The sequence below is a fragment of the Electrophorus electricus genome, chromosome 8, assembly GCF_041902795.1.
Source record: "Electrophorus electricus isolate QZ-2024a chromosome 8, ASM4190279v1, whole genome shotgun sequence".
Classification (NCBI taxonomy): domain Eukaryota; kingdom Metazoa; phylum Chordata; class Actinopteri; order Gymnotiformes; family Gymnotidae; genus Electrophorus; species Electrophorus electricus.
The window spans coordinates 5,852,114-5,878,704 of NC_137504.1; the positions used below are offsets into that span (position 1 = coordinate 5,852,114).

At 39.9% G+C, this 26,591-nt stretch overlaps 1 protein-coding gene across 1 annotated transcript in view; it reads right to left on the reverse strand.

Annotated features, from left to right (window-relative positions):
• si:dkey-112m2.1 (transmembrane protein 132C) overlaps positions 1-26,591 on the reverse strand; it is an 89,450-nt gene that overhangs the window by 55,415 nt on the left and 7,444 nt on the right. The window contains exon 2 of the mRNA XM_035526730.2: positions 6,465-7,362. Within this exon, the coding sequence (XP_035382623.2) occupies positions 6,465-7,362 (898 nt within the window). The remainder of the gene's footprint in view (positions 1-6,464; positions 7,363-26,591) is intronic.

Consider the following 26,591-nt stretch of genomic DNA (forward strand, 5'->3'; position numbering starts at 1 on the left):
GGGGCTGGGGGTGGAGGAATCACTTGGTAAACTGCGATGGCAAGCTAATCAGGTTCCCAGGTTCTTACTGCCTGTAATAGATGAAATCCCAGAGAAAGAGGAATATTCCATTTTGTCCTTGGTGAACATGCTGAAAAAACACAAAGAAAAAAAAGAGAGGACTTGAGCAATCAAGAAGAGTGATATGGAAGAAGTGAGGGGTGGAGAGGGACAAAGAAAAGAAAATACACTTTACCACAAATTCCGGAAAGCATTCTTTGAATAGTAACCAAAGCATAGCTATTCGAATAGTAAACCAAGACACTACTTTTTGCTGCCTGGTGCTCCAGACCACTCCAACCTCTTAAAGGTTGGAGAATACAGTTTTGACATGTTCAAAAGTGGAATAACAGCTCCTGAGCAAAAGCAGAATGTACATTCTTGGAGGCAGAATGTAATTGGTTAACAGTCAAGAGGCAAAGATTGATGTGACTGGTTAACAACAATAGCCGAAGATTTTCAAATACCTTCATCCCACATGGTTCCTCTGCTGTGACCACCAGAAATGACTTTAAGACCAAATGTGTAAGAACCAGTCTATGGTAAGAACATGCGGCAGCAGTCATCTGAAGCAGACGCCATGTTCGTAGTTGAAGTGTAAATGTACTGTTCAAGTACAACAAAGTCAAACTTTTACAAAGTTATTAGGACACACTATAAGAAATATTAGTATTTTTAGTAACATCATTGTCCCATACACAAGCAGAAATACCACTCTTATACAAGTAACATACTTATATTGCATTTATATATCATTGTGCAGCTTCCTCAGAGGCAGCAGTTTATTCCTGCCTCAGAGGCAGCAGAGCATTTATATATCAGTATGCAGCTTCCTCAGAGGCAGCAGTTTATTTCTGCCCCAGAGGCAGCAGAACATTTACATATTATTCTGCAGATTCCTCAGAGGGAAGAATGGCATCCATGGAAACATTTATATGACTGCATGTGCTAGTTGCAATTCTGCATGGAATGACTTTTTTACCCAACACCAACAAGAAAACTTGAGCATTCGTTAAAAAACAAAAACAACACAAACATGCCCTCTTTCAGACACTGTACAACATTAAGACTGCCAGCAAGCTAACCTAGCTATATAGTCATTTAGCTGGCATTCTTAGCAGTTAACATGGCATTCTTAACAGTTAACACCTTGCTAGCTAGCAATAAAGTGACTAAAGAAGATGCAGGTTTAAAAGCTAGCTTGCTTGCCAGGTAGAACCATGTAAAAAGACTGATTAAAGCAAAAGGCAAAACAAAAATTTAAATAGCTAGTGGTTAGCTTGTTAGATTCATTCTGTCTCCAAGGCAGAGCTGCATTCAGAAGTTTTAAGTTAAGTTTTAAGTTGAGCGAAATAAAAACAGATCTGATGATCTGAAAATTCATGTTGAGAGATCTGAAAGTGTCAGCAACCTGTAATAGATAGTGTCCTTTTGTAAACTTATATCTGTGTAGCTGATAAGGTTAAAACACTGGTTTTAGGGGACTTGAAATTGACAGGCATGACCTCATGACAGCCGCTCCCGGTCATTCTAATTATCGTTTGTTCTCATTTGGTATCCACCAGCATCATCGGGAGTTGGCAGCTGAGTTTGTTTTTGAAGTCATCATAATGGGTTTTATTCTGAATGCAGGAACGTGAACTTGGCTAAAAATAATAAATAAATAAGAAGCTGAGCTTCCCCACAGAAGGCTGAGAGAGGCTAGATTTGCTACGCTGAACGGATTGTATTCTTTGGTTGGGTAAAATTTATTAATATATACCTGGGCATGTAGTCTACTAGTAAATTTCAAATGCAGAGTGAAGACCCATCTATTTGTAGAATATTTAAATGACCACTGACACTATGTTGTCTAACTGAAACTAGTACTTATTGTAGGGTATTATTTACTATACTGATGTTGACTGCTCCTTTGTTGACTAACAAACTCTAGTACTTGTTTACTGCACTTACTGTTGTTTGAGATAGAGCTTATGTATTTTGTACTTCTAGGCATCAGCACTGATCCCTGTATTTCAACAGTATTCTAGTTCATTGGTATATGGGACTCTAATCTACTGTACTGGCTAGGATGTACTCTGAGTAAATGACAAAGCACTTTTGTAAGTTGCTCTGGATAAGAGCGTCTGCTAAAGGCCATAAATGTAAATGTAAATTTAGTTTAATGCTAATAGGCTATTGGTAGTATCTAGGACATTTAAGTGTTAACCTTCAGAGTTTAAAGGCAGCAATCCTCCTGACTCAAAATGTTATACTAGCAGGAATTGTGATCATCAGTCCAACATTTACTGGGCCCTGCAGAGTGCCTAAAATGACCTCAAATTTGTTTTGTATACTGCGGACTCATTTGAAAATTGGTCTTTATATATCTTAGGATTTGCCAGCAGACCCAAGATGAAACGTACTGCAGGCGATGTGGATGATAAATTGGCAACCCTAAGTCTTTATTTTTAAACAAGAGTCATTGGTTTTATTTGACAATTCAATAATGTAGCATGCAATGAGAATATAACAAAATGTGCAGGCTACAGTTTTCTATTTTAAAAAAGTAATTTAGTTCAGCTACAAATTTATTTTTATAACGTTATATGATACAATACACTGACATTTTTGAAACTGCCAATACTCACTGACCTTGCCATGTTTAGCTTCTGCCAGGTATAGTCAAAGCCTGTTAGCTAGACCTGGTGCAAGAGCCGAATATACGGCAGCTAGCTAATGCTAGCTAAGATTAGGTTTAATAGGTTTAATGGAAAAGTGATCAATATGTAAGAAATGCACAGATGATAGCCCTCTAAAAACTATTGTATAGTTCATAAAATAGGAAATGTGGCATCCTCTAATTTAACCTGAGATTGTGATTAGCCTCTGTTTAAACATGGCTGGCAGTATATCGCAAATATCGATCTATTCGATTCAATACACGTCATCGAAAATTACCATATTCGTTATATCGATTTATGGATTCGCCCTATCACCTCATTCATGCATTTATTTCTATGCATGTATTCTGTTTAATACAGTTTAAGAACGCAAATTCTCAATATTTCCGTAGATACACTGGATTGATTTAGCTAATTTCCTCCGTTTTGACACAAGATAATCATGTCAACTGGCTCAATTAGCCACACTGCCTAGCCCACTCGACATAACTCACTGTTACAATTGCATCCACCATATCAATATGCTTATAGTCGCCCAGCCCTAGCACGGATTTCGCTGTTGACCGAGACCACTGACAACCTTTCACCTCTTCAGGTTCAAACAAGTAGAGCCGCGTTGATGCGACCCTATTTCCAACCTGAGCCATACTGACCAACTGGTTGCTTACGTTTGAAGCTGTCGATCAATCCGTTTGGGTTCACGCCCACAGAGAAAAATAAAGATTCAAAACATTCCTTTTAAATTAGTTATGAGGGGAAATTGGAAGGTTACTGGAATATACAACATTCTATACGGAAATATTTATTTTTCAGAGATAAAAAAAAAATCAACTACAGGGCCTTTAAGGTCTGTTAACCTATGTTGTAGCGCAAGCAAACTCCAGGACATCGGCACCAAGTTGACAAACCTTATGGTGTTTTTATGGTGGTAGGAGTGCAGTCCAATGCTTTTAAATTTACTGTCAACACGAATTAGTCGGGGTCGTGTAACTACATGTACATATAGGCTATGGGTTGTAGTGCGACGTCCCTGCCGCGACGGGTTTGTAGCGTTAATGCACGAATGGGAGCTTCATTATCGAGTTTTGAGGCGCTGTCATGTTTACCATGAAGGTACAAATTCAGTGTTTGTTTTAGGTATACTGCTAGATGAAGTTCCTTAGAGTAATCGTGTATCTATTTCAGAGCAAGCAGCAACTGCAGTGATAATAGCATCTCTTTCTACCCTTCTGCGTGTTTTCTTGTATCTTGCGTGTCAGGTTTTTTTTGTTTTTGTTTTTTTTTAAGGCTAAATAATACTTGTTTTCCTGGGTATTTTCATGTGAAGTAGCTGTGCTGTTTTAAGGGCTAATTGTTTGGGCTCCGTACAAATAAAAAATTCCCCTATTATTTCAGCCTCAATCCAATTCTGTTTGTCTGGTTCATCTCGAAGGTAGTCTTATCATTTTTGATGCTTTTTAGTAGTTATAAACTAGTTGATGTTGAAAATAATTTTGAGTTGTTTGTGGTAATCATGAGTGCATTATAATTATGTATGTGTTTTCTGGATTTTTTTTTTTTTTTTACAGATCAGCGCACACCAATAAATGGCAAAATAATTTGTTAAACTGAATCAATAAAATCTTGATGAGTGTATGCGTTAATAAAAATGTCCGTCTTAGGGTCGCAATTCACTGAGGAAAAAAAAAATCAATGCCTTCTTATCAATTTGTTGATGAAAATGCTCTCTATAAGGAAAGCTACTTGTGAATTTATTAGCATAGGCTACATCCTAGAGGGACACACATAAACGTGTTAGAATGTTCAGTCTAAATTCCAATGCAGCAGGGACTATTTATCTTCTGTTAGATTGTTAATTTGTTCATTTGGGAGGCATGTTTTCATTTGCATTATGAATGAGGTGTAAATCCCATTTTCAACCTGTTACAGTTCTCCAAATCACTCACGAGCCAAGATTCAGTAAGTGCATGCCAAAAAAACACACAATGGCACGTCAAACTGTTTATACATTCAACTATGTTGCTCAGGAGTAGAGGCATGAATGTACAGTATTTTATTCAAGAAGCATTTATTTTTGGTTAAGGTCACAGATGATGGTCTAACAGTAGCTTGTGCAAGTTTTCTGGTTTGCTAGTATATCAAATAATAATTGGGGGGAAATCAGACCTTGGTATTTCTCCTCAAACCTCAAGCCTGAGGGAAATTTTCAGTGATGGCAGGGGTTATTATGGAGGACACATAATATACATTTGAAATTCATGTTGCCATTAAAAAGTAAACCAAAATAAAAGCAAATGTTGCATGTAGCCCATGGTCAGGACAGATTACCACTGCATGGCTAATGCTGTTGGACAGGGAATATATGGGCAAGAATGAGTTGATATAGATTATACTAAAGCTAATAATGAGCTTGAGCTTTGGCTCCAGCAGAGAAAGTGACCATGCATACATTTTGTTGTTACACACACACACACACACACACACACGCACGCACGCACGCACATGCACACACACACACACACACACACACACACACACACACGCACAAACACCTTTAGCCAGGAACCCTAGAGAAATATCCATATCAACAGTGCTCAGATGGTCAATGCTAAAATAAATAAATAAACTAAATAAATAAATAAATAAATAAAACAAAATCCAGCCTGAAACAAGAACAGAGCCGAGCCAATCTCCAGGGGGCAAGAGGACTTGGAGTTGCCACAAAGCCATTTAGCCATCATGCAGCAATGATGAAAGCAGAGAGCAAACCCTTTTAAAGGATCTTATCACACAAAGCAAACAGAGGAGACTCTACAGAGAAGGCCTACATCACTGAAGATTTGTCCACTAAAACCTCATCGATGCACTTCTTATAAACATGGGCTGCCACTAAGGAGTGGGCTTCTTTTTTCAGTCTTTTACATTAATTAAAATCTGGCTGATAACCATATTACAAACACATTTCTGATGTTTAAAGTACTTCAGAGCAGCTCAGAGGTGCTCCAAAGACAACTTTGAGCTCCATTAGCTCTGATTAGAGGTCTAGGTCCATCTAAAATAAGTAAGCACAAAAAAAGCACAGGCAGCCAACACCAAAATGAAAGCAATATATATGTTCAACAGCTAATAAATGGAAAAATAACCCTCCTCCCTTATACTTCTAGATCTGATATATGTTTACACAGTACACAAGGTTCCCACTGAGAGCAGAACACTTAAAGTTCATCATCAGTCACACAGGAGAAAGCAGTTATGCTTTAAACTAATGCCCTGCTTGACAAATTGGCTGAGCCTTTCGTCAATGCGTAACTCAAGGCACATGGCTGGTTGCATGCATGGTGCTTTAGATCTCAGGCGGCACAACTGGAAATTAATACCAATTTATCAATTGTTTATGTACAAGCACACCTAATAAATCCAATAGCAAATTCTTGCACTTCTTGCACTCTGAGTCAATTCAGAGAGAAATTCACTACTGCCAAATAACATTGTTTAATAAATAAAAGAAAATTCAACATGCAATAAATTCAGGGAAGATACTTAAATAAATTATTTTGGAAAGTAATCCTCATAAAGAAGTCTATTATTTTAATTTGACATTAGTAACACATTAGAGAGTGGAATCTTCATATTTTTCATCAGTTATCCAGCAATTATCTAAGCATTCTGCATCTCTTAAACACATTTCAGATAGCTATGCAGTAGGTTTCATCTGTTATCAAAAAAGGTATGAAATTGATGTGATAGGAGCTGTTTTCTCACCTGAGGGTGAATATCTCCACAGAGGACAGAGTGGAAGCAGCCAGGAAGGCTGACACTGTCTCCTTCTGCCTGACAGGCCTGGAGGGCACCATCACCACAAAGTTGCCATCCAGCCGCACCTCAGAGAGTGGCTGTAGCAGACGCACGCTCCCAATCCTCCTCATGGGCGTTGGCCCTGAAAAGTACCCAGCTGGCCCCTGTTGCTCCGAATGAATGGGACTGACCTTGCGGGAGTCCTCTGAATTGCAGTCACCAGTGTCGGTGGATTGTACCATGTAGTAAAGTTCCACAGGTGTGCCCTCGGCCTGCTCTGGTGCCCTTTGTCTACCAGGTACTATGCTAGGTGGACTAAACCAGCTGGGCAGAGGCTCCAGCTCCGCCACACACAGGCCCAGTTCTCCTTTCAAACGGCAGGTGCCTCGCACCTCCTGGGTCTCATGGAAGGCAAACATTCTGACGCATGGGAGCCTGTCCACTGTACTGTAGTCATCCCAGTCCCGGCCCACGACGTAAAACATAACCTGTACCTTCGGCCAGCTGGGGTGGATGCGCTCACTTATAATGAAGGTCTGGACCTTCCAATTGAACGTGAACAGTGGAGAAGACATGGACGGTGAGGAAGGGTTGTTGAAGAACCCAGGGCCCAGGAGCTCCATGTGCACAGGCTGCTGCACGGAGAGGGGCCCGTAGCTGGCATTGACGATGGGCATCCTCCTGGCCTGCTGGATGAAGAAGAGCTCGGTGCGGGCTTGCAGACTGGAGTTGCGCATAATGTCCTGGTTGGCCTCTTTGAGGAAGAAGGCCTGCTCGGCATTCAACACCTGGTACTGCACAGGCAGGTACATGGGCATACCGCCAAACCTCTGCAAGCCTTCCAGAAGCAGCCTGCCATCCATCACTGCCACAGAGGAGAGACAGGACAGGAAGAGGCATTACTCATCATTCTGTTATACTCACTTCCTCCACAGTAAGACCTCCATCCTGGACGCAGGCTGTAGTAGCTGCTTAGAACCTCTCAGCAGATCACAAAGTGAGTATCATTTGTCTCTGACTCTGTGCACCCACTTTCCACAGCCACATTCCCATCCTAAGCCACCAGACCCCCATATTGACCACCTTCCTCCTGAAGCAACCCTCTACAGATATTTGGACTGATGGAGGGTCCAGAGAGGCCATATTGATTTTGTGTCACTTGCCCAGCATGAGAGAGAGGTATGTGAGATTTGTGACAACTGGTGGTAGGCCCGATGATCACAATCTCAGGCCTGGTGCCAGAGCACAACAGGGACACAGTGACACAGCATTTTAATGGTTTGGAAATATCACACGCATACTTTAAGACACTTTCTTGAGCAGATGGTTTGTGTCGGTGGCTAAACAGTCTGACTCCCTCTTACATAGCAGCTAGCTGTATTTGTGAAGCAGTTTTTTTTGTTTTAAAGTGTTGTGCTTTTCTTCTGTTCTCTCTCTATCGCTCTCTCATGTAATCACCACAAAATCCCAACCACATAAATACCAACTCCTAATCAACACACATAATGACATTAAAGTTCTCTGTAATGGATAATGATAGTCCGTAGACAAACATCTGGAGTGGATGCTGAAGAACTAGTCAGCACAGAGAAGATGCCTCTGAGACATCAGTGAAGATGCCTCTCCAACTTTATGTTAATAGCAAGTGGAGTATAAGAGGATAGAGAGAGAGAGCTTGAGAGAGAGGAATAGACAGCACTGCAACAACTGTAACTGTACAGTAATGGTTTTGAAGCCTGGAAGTTTGATTTATTTTTGCCAGTGCAATTTGTAACATTGATTCTATAGACATTGCACCCAGTGTGGCATCAGACTCTGGCATCAGAATTTCATAGCGCTGTGGAACTCAGTTGGTTATTGGAAGGCACCGTAATTACTATTCTTACTTTTATTAATTTATTTTTATGGGCACAAATCCTCCCTGGTCTGGCAAATTAAGTTATTGACCAAAACATGGTCATACCTTAATCCAAGTTTAAATATACCTGAGGAAATATCCAATCATGTAGCATAAAACTTTGTAACATGTAACGATATATAAATATAGCAAGGAACAGGACATTGTTCTAGTCCTGGGCCTCCTATGGAGGCATTCTGGTGGTGCCCTATTAGACTTGAAGCAGGAAGTGGACAAGGGAGCAAGACAGGGAGAGAGAGTCAGATAGAGAGAGAGGGAGAAGCATTTCATCAGCACAGTTCTTGAGCACAGATGCTCTTTTTATCCTCAAACCCAATTACACATGAGTTTGCATGCATGTAGTGACACGCCTAATCACTTCAGAGCTGTGGCACTCAAGCCTGCTTCAGTTGCCATGTGCGCGCACGCACACACACACACACACACACACACACACACACACACACACACACACACAGTTGTCATTTGACAGAGGCAACAGTGTAACATTTGATAACATAGACCACAGGATTTTGATTGACAGATTTGAGAATCTTGTAAGAATTAAAGGATATGCCCACTGCTGGTTTAAATCCTATCTGACTGATCGCTATCAATTTGTTCATGTGAACAACGATCTTCTGATCTTATTAAGGTATAGTGTTCCGCAAGGGTCAGTCCATGGCCAACTGTTCTTCACACGCTACATGATACCACTTGGCAGTATAATTCACAAGCATCGTATTAGTTTTTATTTCTACACTGATGACACCCAGCATTACATATAAGCCAAATGATCCCTCCAGTCTCAGCAAAATAGAAAAATGTGCAAAGGAAGTTAAATTCTGGATGCTTTCTCTTATTTAATCCAAAAAAAGATCCTGTTGCTTGGACCTAAGGCAGAGAAAAATAAATTCTTAAATTCCACTGTGAATCTGGATGATTTCTTAGTTATTCCATCCACAAATGCAAAAAGCTCTAGGTTTGATTTGGATCTCTCCTTTGATTTGGATCTGTCATCTGCTGCACATATATGTAATGTAGTTAGATCTGCATTTTGCCACCTATGCAATATCTCCAAACTGCAAAAGATACTATCCTTTAAAGGTGTTGATATGTTCATCCATGCCTTCATAACCTCTAGGCTGGAATACTGTAAAACTCTTCTAGCTGGTTGTTCAAGTAAATCACAAAATAAGATCCAGTATAACCCTATAGCCTTGCACAAACATTTCATTCACAGAGTGCAGGCCTGCTGACAGTTCCTTCAATTAGAAAAATCATGGAAGGTGGTCAAGCATTATCACATAAGGCACCCCAACTTTGCAATAAGCTCCCTGCCCCAATGCAGTTTTCAGATAAAGTTTCAATATTTACATCAAGACTGAAAACATACTTATTTGCACAAACTTTTAGCTAACATTGTATTTACAAAATGTTATTGTCTATCGCTAAACTGACCTGTAAACATCATTTTATGTTTTTCACATACATTGCTAAGCTTTTATGAATGTATAGATTCTATCATTTACTGATCTCACTCAGTAATGTCTACCATGCTCTCTCCATTTTCTTGTTTTACTCTATGCCTCCATCCTTATGCTCTCTGCCTGAATATAAGATTCAGACACACTCTCAATCCTTAACTCTGGACGTAAACTGTATGCACAAACTTTTGGCCAGTACTCTTTGATATATTTTGTGTTTACAAATGTTGTTGTTTGCAATTTTACTGATATATTGCTTTAATTTCCCACTACTCTGTTTTCTGTACTTTTCATGTGTTATTCTCTGTCCACCCCTTTTCTCTGAGCTGTTCCTGCTCCTTCTGTCTGTGTGATCCTGTTCACTTGTCCCTGAATCATATACTACTTCACCATGACATCTCTTGCTTGCAGCATGCCTGATAAAAGAAAACCTTACCTTTTCTGAGTTGGCCCGACACCAGACCTGGTCCTGAGAATCTGACACACTCTCAATCACCAAATCCAAACTAGACAACTTCCTATTTGCCCAAGCATCCGGTTTATAAATTATGACATGCACCTCATACAGCTCTGCAATCTCACACCATATTAGCTATACTTTTTGTGTTATGCACTTTAGAATACTTCCATAATCTTTTCACACAAGAATTGCTAATGTAAGTTCAGTTCTCCCAGCTTTGTCCTTTGTTTTTCTATTGTATTTCTCTATTGTGTTTCTTATCTTACTATTATTTCTGTTCATATGATTATGCTGTCCGGTGTAGACCAGATGAAAACAGGTTCCCCTTTTGAGTCTTGGTTCTTCTTGCATTTTGTCCTCGTAGTCTCACAGTTTTTCCTTATATCATCTTTGCCTTGCTTACTGGGGACTTGGACGCGGACATTTGTAAAGCTGCTAAGTGATGACGTCTGCTGTGAAAAGCACTATACAAATAAACATTGATTCACACACACACACACACACACACACACAAAACTATATGCAAAATGAGGGTGAGGTACATTTCAGCATGAGGCACAGGAGTGGATCCACTGAAAAACAATCCTGAAGCCATTGAGATTCTATGGGATAAAAGAGGACATATAATTTTTACCTTCTTAATAGCACCTTTCTTCATCATTAAGAGCACTTATCTCTTCTATGGCTTAGGGGTGTTGTAGCTTGTTGTGTCACCTAATAAGTAGCCTTGGCCAGAAACGATATCAGCAGTCAGAATTAAATGATAGATTGAGATGCTCACATCTTTTCCCTTTATGTTAAGTACTACATCAGTGCATTAGGGACTTTTCCCTAAATGATCATCTACAGGCCTTGCCATCTTTCCCCCGGTGCATCTCTGCACACTCTACAATCACCACATACTAAGGGGCCAGGCAGAGAAAGACGAGTTGCCTAAGATGGAAGCTGTTAACATGAAAGAAGCGCAGTAGTTAGGAAGATTGGAGCCTTTTATGGATATATGGCCTCTTTCTGAAGGGCGTATCTTTGCTTCTGTACAATTTAGAATAGTTTTAAATTTTGTCCTCAGGCTGTATGATTTTCAGGGAGAAATGGGGAAAGGGGTGCAAGACATTCATTCATATGAGAAGCACTCTGGAGTGAATTATGATAACATGTTTACAAGTAGTTTGATTTTGTAGTGGCTAGTGTTGAAAGAAACGAAAATAATCCTCCATGCACAAAAAAGCCACAATCTCACAGGAGGCCACAGTGTACACAATCTCACTGGGGGGAACTCCATAGCTCTCTCATTTGGTCTTCACTGCCTCCTTGTTATTATCCTCTTCACTCCTTACAATAACTCCCCATTTCATTCACATTAAGCAATATCTAAAAACAAAATAGGTTTTATTTCCTATGACGTTGGATAAATCAAATAAAATGGCTTTGAGGTGCTAAGGGAAGACATGGTTACAGTGAAACTGGTACCAGCAATGCAACACCAATGCGTCGCCCTAGCGATATTTACATTTCTGCTGTTCTACTGATTATTGTTCAAAAAAGTCCTTGGTAAAGACCTGTAAAGATACAAAATTTATGAAGAGAATGTAAGGGTATATTTGCACTTCTAGTTTGGTTCCTTGGTCCAGACCAAACAAGAAAATGATTCATTGCTATATTTTAGTCCTGGTTTTCTGAGCGTTTACATTTGTATTGTGTTCATACTTCAAACAAACCACACCAGAATTAATTTAGAAACAAATGGAGACCCACCTGCTCAGGCTGTTTGAAAGGCAGCATTCACACTTAGTCTAACAAACCAAACTAACAGAGCAATCACACAAAGGTTCATGTTAATCAAAGCAAAACTACCAAGTCTGAACACACCCTAAGAAATGTGTTTCATCGTCAGAGGCTTTTTTCAGAGGATTTGGGGTGGAAAGATAGATAGACCTGATGGAAACTACAGTGTCACAGCAGGATATAAATTGCACATAAATATGCATAAATTAGGTAAAAATAAGAATAGATTTTTGACATTTATATAAGAACAACATAAGATGTTGCACTAAGTAGCACGAGGTAGATTAATTCACAGATAATATGACTAGGAGGAGCCACAGCATTCACAGTCTTGCAGATACTGTAGACTAAGCAGGTTTCCAACAATAACAAACTGCTTAAATTATATATTTGCTTTTGATGTTTGTTTTTGTAGCACTGGTAGTCCATGTGTTTGATGTGCTGGATTTCACATGCCCCAAGAGCCGCATATCGTGTGTTTGATTTTACATTTCCTAAGATCTATTTTAAGAGTTTGTGTGGTAAACCTGTCCGGGACACTCGCAAAGCAACTGAAATATTTGCTGACAACAGCAAACTAGTGCAGAATAAGTGGAGGCACGGGAGCTATTAACTAATTTAAGATACACTCCCGAGGGGAGCACTGCCTCCAGCTGCTGGCTATGGTCTTCAGGGAATCTTACACGAGTCGGTTTCAGGCCAGCGTAATTTGAGTGCCCTTGGGCTACCATTCCCTCAATTGCCTCAATAAAAATCTATATAATCTTACTGTAAGTGAATGTGTGAGTTGCTCTGGATAATGGCCAACCACTGAGCTAATAGGTAATAATGGTAATCACTCAGAGGCCCCAAACCGGTACACTGGCATGGTGAATCAGAAAACAGCTTTCTGTGTATCGGGTCAATACCATCAAGCAGAGGTACACTCTACATTTTCCATTTGTGCATGCAGATTAAAAGTGCAATCAATAACTAAAATCATACATTAGCCTGTCTGGAAAACAACATGTCTGGAATATCAGATGCTTTGCATACACAATGATGGATGAGTTGCAAAACAATATCTCTTATGGACATGGGAAATAAGTCACCAGATATGTTTGGCTGCAGTGTTATGGTTCACATAACATGGTTCACTTTGTTTTTATTGTGACACTGGTCCTGCATGGTCCCTATGGCTTCATCGGTTCCCGCCACATATGCTTCCATTCCCAAATTGACAGTAAGAGGGAGACACGGTACCATTACCCCAGCCATCCGGCCATCAAACACCCAGCTCCAATTGCCTATGAAGCAAGGGGCAGGAATCCGAGCGTGTAAGCCTCGTTTGAGACAAGCCTGTCGAGTGAGGGGGTGAAAATTAAGCTGAACCACAATGTTGTTAGATGTGAAACAGGCAGAAAGAAAAATGAAAAATGCTAGCCTCCAGAGGTATGCCAGTGACAGACATATCTCAGAAAATGAATTAGCCTCCGTCTCATATTCAAATGCAGAAGAGAAAAAAACATAACCTAGTTATGTGGCTCATAATTTAGCCGCAGCATACAAAAAACATCTTAAGAGTTTTGAACAGAGTTACTTTCCTATTATTGAGGACATCCTTTTTAAATGTTTACGTTCAGTAATATCTGCCAACTACCATGAATCTAAATTAAATGATTGGGAAAATCTAAAATAGCCATGTCATTGTGTTGACATCAGTGTTGTTCATAATGATCTCATAGCGACTCATCTCAATTAAGTCTCAAAGGTAATTGCTTTTCATGCAAGATGCTAAAAATCCATCTCTTCCATTATCTTCCTAGTTAGGCACCTCTTTATCAAAACAGAAGCAATTGTGCAGGCCACTAATGCTATCAGGGAATCCTTCCCATGAATGAGCAAAGTGACCAGATCCAGCAGCTAGGGAAAACATAAGGTGCATTCGGAAAAATAAAATGGTTTTTTAGACACTTCAGTCCTATCTGCTGCGTGCTGATCTCAAGTGCACTGTAGTGTTGCTGGTATGGAGGGCTAGAAATGGGGAATCTACTCAGGACGCCCGGTCATTTACTAGGAATGAACCGAGGGAAATGTGCTAAGATCAAATATGCTACTGTGCTACTGATCAAATACAGTTGAATTAAAAAAGTTCTAGCTGTTAGAATAGAAAGACTAAAACAGCCCCACATAATAAACCACTGTATCAAGAAACAAAAGGTACATTTGCAGAAGGAAAATTTTCTTCTGATCATGCCTCCAGGGATATATTTTCCATGACAAATGAAGAATAGGGAATGGTGAAAGCAGAGGCTGGTGGACCACTCAAATGAAAAGGCATACAAAGACAATTTTATTTCAAGTAAAATTTTTAATTTGCTGTACACTTTGTTGCATTCCACTTTTGTTCTTCACTGATTATTACACCATTGCGCTTGGGGATGTTTAACTGTTCAGTATTTATAATGGTGCTTTAACAAAACTTCATTCGCTGGTGTGGAATATAGTTTTGTGCAATACCTGAGCAATAGCTGTGACAAATGTACTGATCATTGTTGGCTGTTTTTGCTGTAGGTTATATTCTTGCTGTAGTTCTTGCTGTAGCTGCAGCTAAATGTAACTACACATGGAAACCATGCAGTATAAGACTTTGGAGATTTATTTTGATTAAATATCACAGGGGTCTTACTTCCTTCTCAAGGAAACGTCATTATGCAGTACTTTGGGGAAATAATGGAAATCTTTTGTGCCCATAAGATCAGATAAGTATCATGAAAGGCTTATTCTTTGCTTACCAGTATTTGACTTGAGGAAATGCACTTTGAGAGACTGAGAGACTAATGCTGATAAGGCCTCAAATGGATTGCATATGCAAGAAACAATTAAACTGCTCTTCTGAATTTAAAAAACAACAAAAGTTTCTCCGAATGTCTTTAAGTCTTTCTTGTGAAATTAAATGTGATGAGACACATTTACTAAGATGATCAATGGATAATTACTATCCTAATTATTTCCATCCATATATACACATTCTTCAGATTTGCCAACTCACTCTGCATAATAAGCATACAGATCATTTTTACTTTGTTCAGACTTTGTGCTTGTCTGCCAGCAGCTAGTCAGGAAGGCAGAATCAGGAAAATACAATTCCAAACTGCTGTAGCCTCTTACAGCCCAGGCCTCAATCTGGTTCATGTAATGGTTCTAAACTGGGCCTTTGGGTAACACACACACACACACACACACACACACACACACACACACACACACACACACACACACACACACACACACACACACACACACACACACACACACACACACACACACACACACAGTGTGGCATATGCAGGTCAGAGCCTGCAGAGCCGGGTCAGCCAAGCAGCGTTCCACTCTCAGCTCTTAGTGGTAGCATAAATGAGGATGACAGATATAATTTTGTTTACAGCAAAACTTGTTTATTCAGATATTTGATCAGCCAAAAAAGTGCAAAGGGCACAATAAATCAACCCTGCACACTGAGACATGGTTGCACTGCAGTGAAGTGCGTAGGCTGGCAAAACTAAAAAACTCACTGTACAGCCCTTCTGTTGGCTGATTCTCCCTTTCCAATGTTGGTTTGGCAGGATTTTCACACAAATGGTACAGATGAAAAATAGAATAATTTCTTCCCAATTTTTAAACACTAAGCACTGAAACAAATTTGTAGTAATGCAGTACATAACTGCTCTCAGACTTCAAAGTGTTGATCTGCAGGTCCCTGTGTTTAATGTGTTCTTCTGATGGCGAGGCAGGCAATTCAAAGGCCTGCACACCCAACCAAGTCTCAGATAGCCCTCAGCTACTCAGCATCGGCCCCAGGAGCAGTGAAAGAGGGGGGAGATATAGTCAGAGCATTTTGTATTTCTGTACTCAGAAACGAGATGATCTCCAGGCCTCCAGCATGCTTTACGCTGTGCTCGGGGACATGTGCTGGCCTCTGAAACAGTGCCACAGTGAATCGAGGCTTTCTTTATTCCAGGATAACCCCCCACTCCCCATTTCCACTGGAACTGGACTATGAGGATAACGTTATCTATCAGCTCCCTGTCCCCCACCCCGAAGACATTGTAAGTAAGAGCGAAGAAAGTTCAGCCAGATAATTATCTCTTGGTGCCTCAGGTTTTGCTGAGGAAAAGCTTTTCAGAGTTTTCTTTCTCTTTATTGCAAGTCATAAAATAGGGCACCGCCTCATAAAATGTCTCTATATCGCCATGGCATTCTTTAAAAACCCGTCTCTTGATTGAACATCAGTGCAACATGAATTATAGGTGCACCCCACCCAAGGTCACTGAGTAGATAGTAGATACCAATAAATTTATCTTAGACATTGCCAAGGATGGCTAACCTGCAGCATGGAAAGACAAGCCTGCCGGAACTGTAGGTTAGTTAAAACTGGCAAACTGACTAACATAGTCAAGAGTAAAGCTCCTGCTGTGATCCCAGAGTTCTCATAAACTCTGGAGAAGCAATGCTGTAATTGCAATGGATTGTCATCTGTATTTGCAAATCATCTGTATTTGCTGCATGGAATATTAAAACAGATACGCATTAAGGACAGAAGCCGATGGTTGCATCGGGTACAGTGATCACTGACAGGGCTGTAGCCTCCAAACATATTTTAATTCTTTCATCTTTGAGACTTTTGGCATGCATATAAGAAAGAAAGTGTAAGCAGTCTATTATTAAAAATGGAACCATCTTAACAACAACAAATGGAGCACAACAAGTACAATGTTGTTAGTGATACAGATGCGCCTCAGGGGTGCAATTAAGCCTGTTTATTTGACTTATGATATTAACGTTCAGTTCACCTCGCTATGTGCTGTTTTTGGACAAATACAGTTGACTCTTATAAACTCTTATAAAGCTTTACATGTTGGCACTGCTTCGGGATATTTTTTTCAGTAAATTTGTTGCTACATTATTTTAAAGATAAGAGTCTTCATTCCATCAAAGCCCCAACATAGTGTTAAGAGTGTGTGCAAGTCATACTTTAAAGTATTTCTGCCTTTGCCCTCTAAGAAATTTGATGCAGTGAAATATTTATGGCAAATACAGAAAAGTTTGTGAACCCATTTAAAAAGATCTGGATTCCTGTATGACTGGCAGAATCTAAAATGCAATGTGGTCTTCATTTTTGGAATAGTAATAAATTAGATAAAGACAGTCTTATTTAATAAAACCAAACAAAACACATTTTGCACTGACATATCTTTACTGAAGGAATGGTTTAAACAATCAAAGTAATTCCTGGAAAACCCCTGTACCTAAAGAACCTCCTTATCGAATTCTGCAATATCCCCATGCACTGCTCTTTGTAGTAGTCCCACTCCTAAGGAGAACAGTATCACTTCTGAATTTCTTCCATGTTTAAAATATCTGCCTGGTTGACGATGGCCGTAGTATTAGAAATGCCCTTTGTGAAACCTTCCAGTCTAATACATTTAAAAGACCCTTTTTTTCTGAGAAACTCTGAAATTTCTTTTGAACAGGCCGAATTGCACTGAAACAGAATCTGGTTGAGAAGAGCTGGAAACCAAATTAGTTTTTTTAATAGTCAGGCAGGTTGGCTCTAGGCCAGAACTGACTGAAGCACCATACTGTAATTAACCTCATTACAAGGGGTCATTTAGCCAGAAGTTCACAAACTTTTTTCATCAGTGACTTTGTTTGATTGTTTAAACCATTTGTTCTATAAAGATGTGGTCAAGCAAACTCTTGTGTGTGTTGCATGCACAATATGCATGGTTTTGATTTATTATTATATCTTTGGTGAAAATCAGATCACACTTTAGAAGCCAATTATGTAGAAATCCTTCCTAATAGTTTCAAAGGGGTCACAAACCTTTTCTTGCAACTATATGCTATACATACTCACGTCACACAAAGATTTATTTTTGGATTTAATTTAGCTTTAAAACAGGATTTTGTGACAGCCTTGCTGATACATCTATTTCATTTTCAGGGCTAATAGAAATTTCGTTCTTCAGCATTTATACAAGGCACCTTCTACAACCACCACGGCAGAAAGTTGCACTCTGCAGGGAAGGAGGTGAGGTTGAGTGGCCGTTCAAGTGGCACTACAATGGCACTACAAAGAGCAGAAAAATGACTTGAAAATGGTTTTAAAATGACAGCCCCTTATCAGGAAATAGCTAAGCCCACAATAGGCTCCCTTTATTCCATTTCTCTAAGGGCAGAAAGGATGTGGGAGGCGGGACTCATGGGGGTGGTGGTTGGGGAAGGCAGAGACAACACCGAATTTCTCACTTCCTCCTGTGTACTACTCAGAAGTGAATAAAGGACAGAAAGTGACCATGGCTAAGGTGACAAGGCAGCGAATCAAACACAGAAGCGTCAGTGATGGTAATGGAACTTTGCCGAGCAATCTCAGGTACTGTTATTTCACACTGTGGCCAATATCAAGTATTGACTGGTATTATTGTCTGTCACTGGGTGCAGAAACACCTTCTCTGCTCTGCTAACCTCTTTAAGCTCTCCAAGATCTATTAAAGAACTTAATTATGAGATCAATACCTAAGCCTCTTAGTATCGTCAAGCCAAGCACAAGTTAACCATAAATTTTTCCACTCAAATCTAGTGAGCAATTCTGAATGGCACCTTCCAAAAAAGTCTTGGTGTTTGTGTCTGTGATTATATCGACCAGACTAAAAGAGGCCATCTAAACCCCTCTACTGGCCCTGAAGTTCTCTGCTCCTTTCTCAGAATGGAGAGAGGGCCAGGATGTTATAGTTCAGGGCCTGTCAGATTTCTTGTCACAAGCACACCAAGAACCACATGCAAATCCTCCAATGACTGCTCTCATCCTAATGCGAGCTGCAGGCCTCGCAGACAACGGCTCCGCTCCTGCGTCATGCTCGCAGTTCCAGCTGCTGCCTGCCTTCCTACTGCTGTGAGTGGCAGCCACAGAGTATTATGGGTGGTCTCTTTCAAATCGACACGTCCACGTTTGTAGCACAGCATGTACAAAAGTTCTTGCTGGCATGTGTGTCTGTGTATTTGTGCTACTTTTTGCTGTGAAAAAGAAGGATAGAGCCATCTATACTTTTATTTAAATACACAGAGTCACATACTCATTCAAAATGCCTTGGAATGCCCCAATGACTATTACTGCCTTCGAAAGGCCAACTGTCCTGTCTTGCTATTTCATTTACACAGAACAAATACAGGAATGGTAAAGACATGAATAATTTCATATGAATAGGGCGAGTTATTTTTTGTAAACAGAGGATAATTAAAAAGACTCCCAAGTGACATGATGACAAAAATGCTGCCCATGAAAAGAGGCAGCAGTGATGTGCCTGGTGGCTCGGGCTGAATCTCAGCTGGACCATGTGGCATCCGGGGGAGTCATGGTGACATGCAAGCGAATGGCCCCTGGAGGAGACCTGAACAGCAGGAATCACGTGGTTCTCCTCCGAGTAACGCACTGAGACACTGTGATGCCGTGCTCCTGATGGCTCGGAACGATGTGGCAGGCAACAGACAGCTCAGAGTAACTGTGTGCCACCTTACACATCCCACTCTGGCAGCAGTGTCATACAAAACAGAGAGAGAACTAGAAGGGCTAGAAAAGGTGAGAAAAGTAAATTAAACATTGTACGAAGTACACATCAGTGCACTCAAACTGAGTAACTCAGACTCACTACCCATTTTAATAGAAACACCTGCTGTGCACCTTCACTGATTGTACCAGACGAAGAGGCCAGTCATCTTATACGTACATTTTATAGAAGTACAATTACATACTTGTCATGCAGTGTGTCAACCACCTTCAATCCCAGTCATGAATGCAGTTTCAGCCCACAGGACAAGATACCAGCTGAATAGTGGGTCATTCTGAGTACAACAAGGATACTGACATGATAGTGGCATGTTAGGGGGTGTTGTGCTGCTATGAATGCATAATATACAGAAGTGTTGCTGGAATTATTACATGTGTCACTATCGCTGCTAGGTTGAAAGTAATACTGTCACTCAAAAAAGAAAAACTGATCATTGATGAAGAGATGGAGGATTGCTAAAACAAATGGTGCATGGCAACAAACTGGCTGAAGTCTGTAACTGTAAACCTATAAAGAGTTTGAAATAAATAATGCTTCCAATAAAGTGAATGGAATGTGTATTTAAATGCAGATAAGGCATTGATACACATACAAACATGCCCATGCACGCTCTTTCTCTCTCTCTCTCTCTCTCTCTCTCTCTCTCTCTCTCTCACACACACACACACACACACACACACACACACACACACATTCCTTTGTACTCCTATATGTACACCAATCTCGAGCATGTGGAGAAGCTGGAGTGTCTCTTGCTGGTGGAAGGATAACGAGCAGAAGGTGCCACTGGAGATGGCATCAGCACTGCTGCAGCAGCAGCTCACTGATACCATGTCTGAGCAGCACATCCCTCGCTCTTCACTGCCTCCAGTGGCATCTCCAAGAAGCATCTGCCTCTGAGCCAAGTGTTGAGTGCACACACACACACGCACACACTCATGTACTCATGCAACCGCACACATTAGTACACCCATGCACTTGCACGAGCACATGTACACACTCGCACATGCATACTTGCACACATGAACTGCTTCCCCTGGAACGACAGCCATGGTCACATTCCCCAAAGCAGCAAGAGTCAATATTTACAGGATGCCAGCAGAGCAAGCCAGAAGCCAAAGTCAACCATTTGCACGCCCAGGCTGTCTGACTAATTGGGTACATTTGTCTTTCGTTTAGGGGTGATTGAAGTCCAGTAACAGATCCAGCCTACCCAGCGGAACCTCACGACTGAAGTCGCTGTGCCAGTACTGAAATGCAGGAGAGGACACAGAGAACCAGGAGCTTTATTATGTTCAGAAGCTCTCTTACCCAGCCGCTCACACCCTGATCTGAGGCTATTAAAAATGAAAAGAGCAGCCTACTGTTCTGTGGCTTCAACCTCACCCTCTGCTAAATGATCGCCATGTCAAAGAGAGAGAGACTGTAGCAGAGTCATTCACTCATCTCCTCACTTGCTCATAGATAGCTGGGAGGAGTGGGGATCAGGCAGGGTTTCTCCATCACCCATGTGGCATCAGACTGAGATGAGGGCTTGTTTGGATGTCTCTCTACCACTGGTCTGAACGGGACATGCTTTGTATAATCTTATTAGTGTTATTACCCCTCGCCTCCTAATACAGACACTCAATTATATGCTGAAAACCTATTTTGACAGGTGAAATGTCTCTCACATTATATGCCTTGGTTATTACCTTAAAAATCCCATTAAACATATTACGTGTAACATTTACAATTGAATTATGTAAAAACTGTCTAATATTCACACTGATTATGTACAAATATGGATCTAATGGAGCAAAAAGTGATGGCAATTAAATGGCCAGGGCAATTACCCTGGAGAATTATATCCACACAGACACAGCCTGCATGATCTCAGTATGAACATAATTTATATAATTGGCCTTCATTATCTGGGAAATAATCTTGGGTATGTGGGCAATGGGTTTTATGAAGTAGAGAAGGTGAGTAATAGTTGATAAAATTATAATAATTTTGATCTATTTTCTTGGGTCTGGTTTTCACAGTGAAAAGAGACGGGCTGGAGGAAGACTGAGGTACCATTTTGTGTCCATTCAAGTAGCACAGAGAAAACACTGGGAGAAAAAAGTGAGCGCAGCAGTGGATGAAGTGAGGAGTGGCACAGACTGCGGCACTTCTAGGGCTTTCATAGTTTTTTCCTAATACACTTTTACTATCATTTTAATTTGGACATAGGGGACATCGCATCATCATGTTTCAGTAAGATATAGACGACAATAGAGTTAATATATCACCCTAGTTTTGTCTACATTATGAAATTACAGCCACATCATAAAAGCTTGATACATTTGTGCCAAGAAAACTTGTTTTGCACACTTTGGCTGTGTTTGTTGCCTGGGCTATTTAAGGCCTGCAAGGCATTTTGCTTAAGGGGCCTAAGGTGCGCAGAAGTGCTGCTGAATGTATGCTATGTGGTTAGCAAGCAGGGCCACATGCTTCCCTTACCCTCAGCTGGCAGGACCAGATAATCTATTTCAGATGGAAGGTGTAGGTTGGGCCGTGCATGCTTGCATCAGTCCTGTAGCACATGTGAGTCCATATCACAGCGAGCCTTAGACATGTTTATTAAATGGGGAAGAAAAGATTTTGCCATGTGGGGAGACTGAAATTGGCATGCTCAGAAAACCTGGACCATTTCTGCACAGTTAATTAAGATAAAACGATTCAATTCTGCAGTGATGGAGGCCCGATTGGGCCCAAGCTGCTTATGGTGGTTGCTCTGATTAGGCGCCAGCAAACGCATTCCATGAGATTTTGATGCGAGACAATATTCCCATTTTCAATTACACACATGAACACCCCCCTAACTACCAAAAGTGACTCATTTGCATGATTGAAATATAATTACAATATGATGAAAACATAGTGCTGTTGTGTTTGGTATTAGAATGGTTTTCATTTTTGCTACTGTTTTTGTTTAAGTTTTTTTGTCAGAAGACCTTTATTTTACTGAAAAATAATTGATGCACTTGGAGATCATTTAAATGTTCCTAATTTTTTTTCTATACACATGTGTCTTCTGCTTTCACTAACTCACTGGCCTCTAGGAATAATAAATGGCAATAATAATTAGTCTATATGCAAACAACAAATGCTGCCTCATGCAAAGATGTTGCACATGGTTGTAATGCCAAATATTTGCCTAAAAGGGACACAGAAACATTGTCATGCATGACATAATTTACATTTTCACATTCAAGCTTATGAGCTCAGAAACATGATGGCGACAAAGTTACACTGCCAAACCAAAATAACTTTGTGTTGTCTGTATTGTTTTTAGTAATCACTACACAACTATACTTTATTAGGCTTGTTACTCCCCTGTCATGCAGTCATTTTCATTTTGAACCAGTCACATATACCACAGATGAGATTTCTAATCGCTAATGGAAAGTTTTAATTATGCACTAATATCCTATTAATCCTGGCCTCAGTATACTTAGCCACAGTAGGGGCCTTTTTAATACAGTGTTGAAATGTGGCTTATCCTTGCCTCTCTAAATTGCCCTGCACTTTTGCTGCTTTGCTGGAGGGCTGCTGTTTCCCTGTGGCTCAGAGAAGGCTGTAGGAGTCACAGCTACCCATGCTGAGCCCTACCCTACCTGTGCGTTTGCTCTGTGAGGAGGTGCGCTCAGCCCTGATCTCTCGGGACAGCCTATCACCTCCTACCTTTTCACTCTCCACTTGCAGCCCATCTGGTATGTCTCAGCGGACACATGGGCCTTTTCAGACCTCAGGAGGGACATTGGCTGAAAAGGCAGAGCAGGCCTGGCAGTGGTGAATATCATCGCCTGTCACTGCTCAAGCTCATATAATAGGAAACAGACGTTCAATGGATAAAGGTCTTAGTTAATATGATGTACCTGACTTCTTGTCTGTGATATCTTGCCCAGACATCTTATGCCTTAATTCCTATCACGCAAGCATACTGTCTGAAAACTGAAAAATATATCCAATGTCATATTCTTTAAAGTGACTAGAACATATTACTGAGACAAATGTTGTAGTGCAAGTCTGGTCTCAGTCTCAAGACACCAAATTAATGGTCTCAGTCTCGTCTCATCCCCATTTGGATGCGGTCTTGGGTGAGGCGGACTTGGAAATAGTTTTCGAGGCCTGCCGAGTGTGATGCCTTTGCCTGAGATTATTAGAAACTCAAACTGATTTATTCAATATCAATAATCCATTCAGAATGCTTTCCCTGCATGTTTAAATAAAATCTGCACTCAGATTGGCTAACAGGGAAAAATAATTCATACTCTTCTTGTTCAGTATCCAATCAATGAACACATTTTATTTTGAATACGTGAATACGTTTATTTTCTAACGTCAAGATTGCAAACGTACATTTACACTCCCTCACATTACCATCTGGAATTATACTGCTTGGTTATGTGTGAAACACCAGAACTATGCACCTTTACTGTGGCCTTTGGTGATTATCTCAACTGTGTCTACTACCCAAAATTCTGTGACACACAGCCGAGGACCAATTTAGAGTGGATGTTTTTATGTCAAGCAGTTTGACTGTCAAGACACAGAAGAAAATATTCAAATGTGAGTTAAATGTATTTCTCTAGTAATTTATTAGTAGTTGTTAAGGTTATTAGTTGATGACTAATTAAAAATAGTTAAATACTTTCAGGTTGTCAGGTAAAATTCTGCCATATGTGCACACTTTTAAACCAAGCACTCCTGAAGACTTGTGTATCATGTTGCATGTTGCTGACATCACCAAATTGTGGACTTGCAGGAGTAAGCTTAGGATGCAATTTGGGATGGTGCTTCATGCCTGTATCTCATGGAATTTTCAGTATTATGCCAACCGTTGGTGTGCTCCTTGCCAAAGTCTGCAGTAAAGGCCTATAGAGGGTGCTCATGAGCACCCCTTTGATCGCCAAAATGAGAACTGTGACACGTGACATCCTACAGTTTCGCATTCCTCACGTGCATGTGCATTTGTGGACTACAATACCATGAGTGCGCCATTTGGAACTGGGCCATAGAATGCATCAGGGTGAGAGTGCATAAATATCAAGTTCAAGATGACAGTCATTTATCATGTTTGGTATGAACTTACTACATCTTCACATGCTCTTTGTTTTCGAGGTGAAGTAAGACCAGGTTACTAAAGTTGTTAGGTAACAGACTATTAGTATTTGTCCATTTAAATATCTGTGTAAATTTCAAGTTTTGTTTTTAAAAATTCATTCGTTGGCTGGGGAGTTTGACTCTCACTGACAAAAAAAAAACTGGTCTAGGGAATTTCTGTACAGCTCATTATCTTTTCATTTATTAAGGAAACAGTCATAGGGACAGTGTTAGCTCATTGGTTAAGGTACTTGCCTTGTAGTTGCAAGGTTGCTAGTTCAAGCCCGACCCCTGCCAAGCTGCTGCTCTTGGGCTCCTTAACCTTCTGCTTAAGTTGTATTCAGATGTAATTGTAAGTAGCTTTAGATAAAGGTACCAGGTAAGTGCCATAATGTAGATGCATGTTGGTTTATATTTAGTCAACACAGAATAACCTCACCATCACTTGCTTCCATATGTTACAATGCCTTTATTTGGCTAAGACTAAAATAATAATAATAATTAATAATATTTTAAGCTATATGTTATTTAATGCTATATTTAACAAAACATGATGAAATCAAATTTTTATTAATATCTATCATGTATAATGAATGATTATGAATGTACTATGAATTTCAATCTAATTTGTTTTGTTTTTTTTCCCATTTTTATATTATAAAAGAAACCTTAACTCGTCTTGGTCTTGACTTAGACTTGACTGCTAAAAGTCTTGGATTTAGTGGTGTTGTCTACATCACTAATTGACATATTTGAAAAGAGCAATAATAGATTTTTTATTAAAGATAATGGATTTGGTCTAAACTATATTCTTGCTAGCTAACAATAAAATAGATGCACTAGCAAAAAAAAGCAATTTGTGTAGCCATAATAGGGTTTTCGAAAAAGAGGAGAGGGTGCATATATAAACACTTATAACAAATGTTTTCATTAGACTGACTTACAGGACCAATAACAATTACCTTTAGAGCCTATACGACCAGATAATCATATGCCTCCCCATTAAGCTGTTCCAGACAAATAAATTACATTTTTACAAATGTAGAAAGTAAAATAATGTATATATCTATTTTCATGGTCATAGAATAAATGAAAATCAGTTGCCATAAAAATCCACTACTTCAATAAACCCTTTTCAGTAGGTCTGATGTACTCAGATATACTTTCCTGAAGATCAATCTGTATTAGATATGAAAATGCAGGTGGAAATCTGGTCTAAATCCTGGCTACATCACATTTCTATTTCTGTCAGATTTGTTTTTAATTTGTCTTATTATTCTTACAAGCCTTAAAAACATTTAATCTGAATTTAGGTGGAGGGGTATGATCATAAAGAGATATATTTATGTCAGATTATTTAACATGTTTGCTGTACACAGACAAAAAGGACATTGCAAAAAATAATAATAACCCAAGCCTCAGGGCATCATTATCAGCTCTGTTCAGGCATTTGCAAGCCTTGTTAAGATCAAATAAACAGTAAAGTTCAGTTATCATCTCTGGCAATACACTTCTGTGAAATAGGTACATACACTGTGTCATGGAGAGAGTTTTCTCTTCTCTAATTTAGGTTCAGGACAAGCAAAAAACACAGCCCAACAAGTATTAGATGTCAAGAAAAACTTCATTACAAAGAATCCATTCTCTGCAACAAGGAGCAGTTCAGTCTCAAGAGGAAAAGCTAATATTTAACTGTTTGTGATCATCTTAAATAGCCAAAAAGAT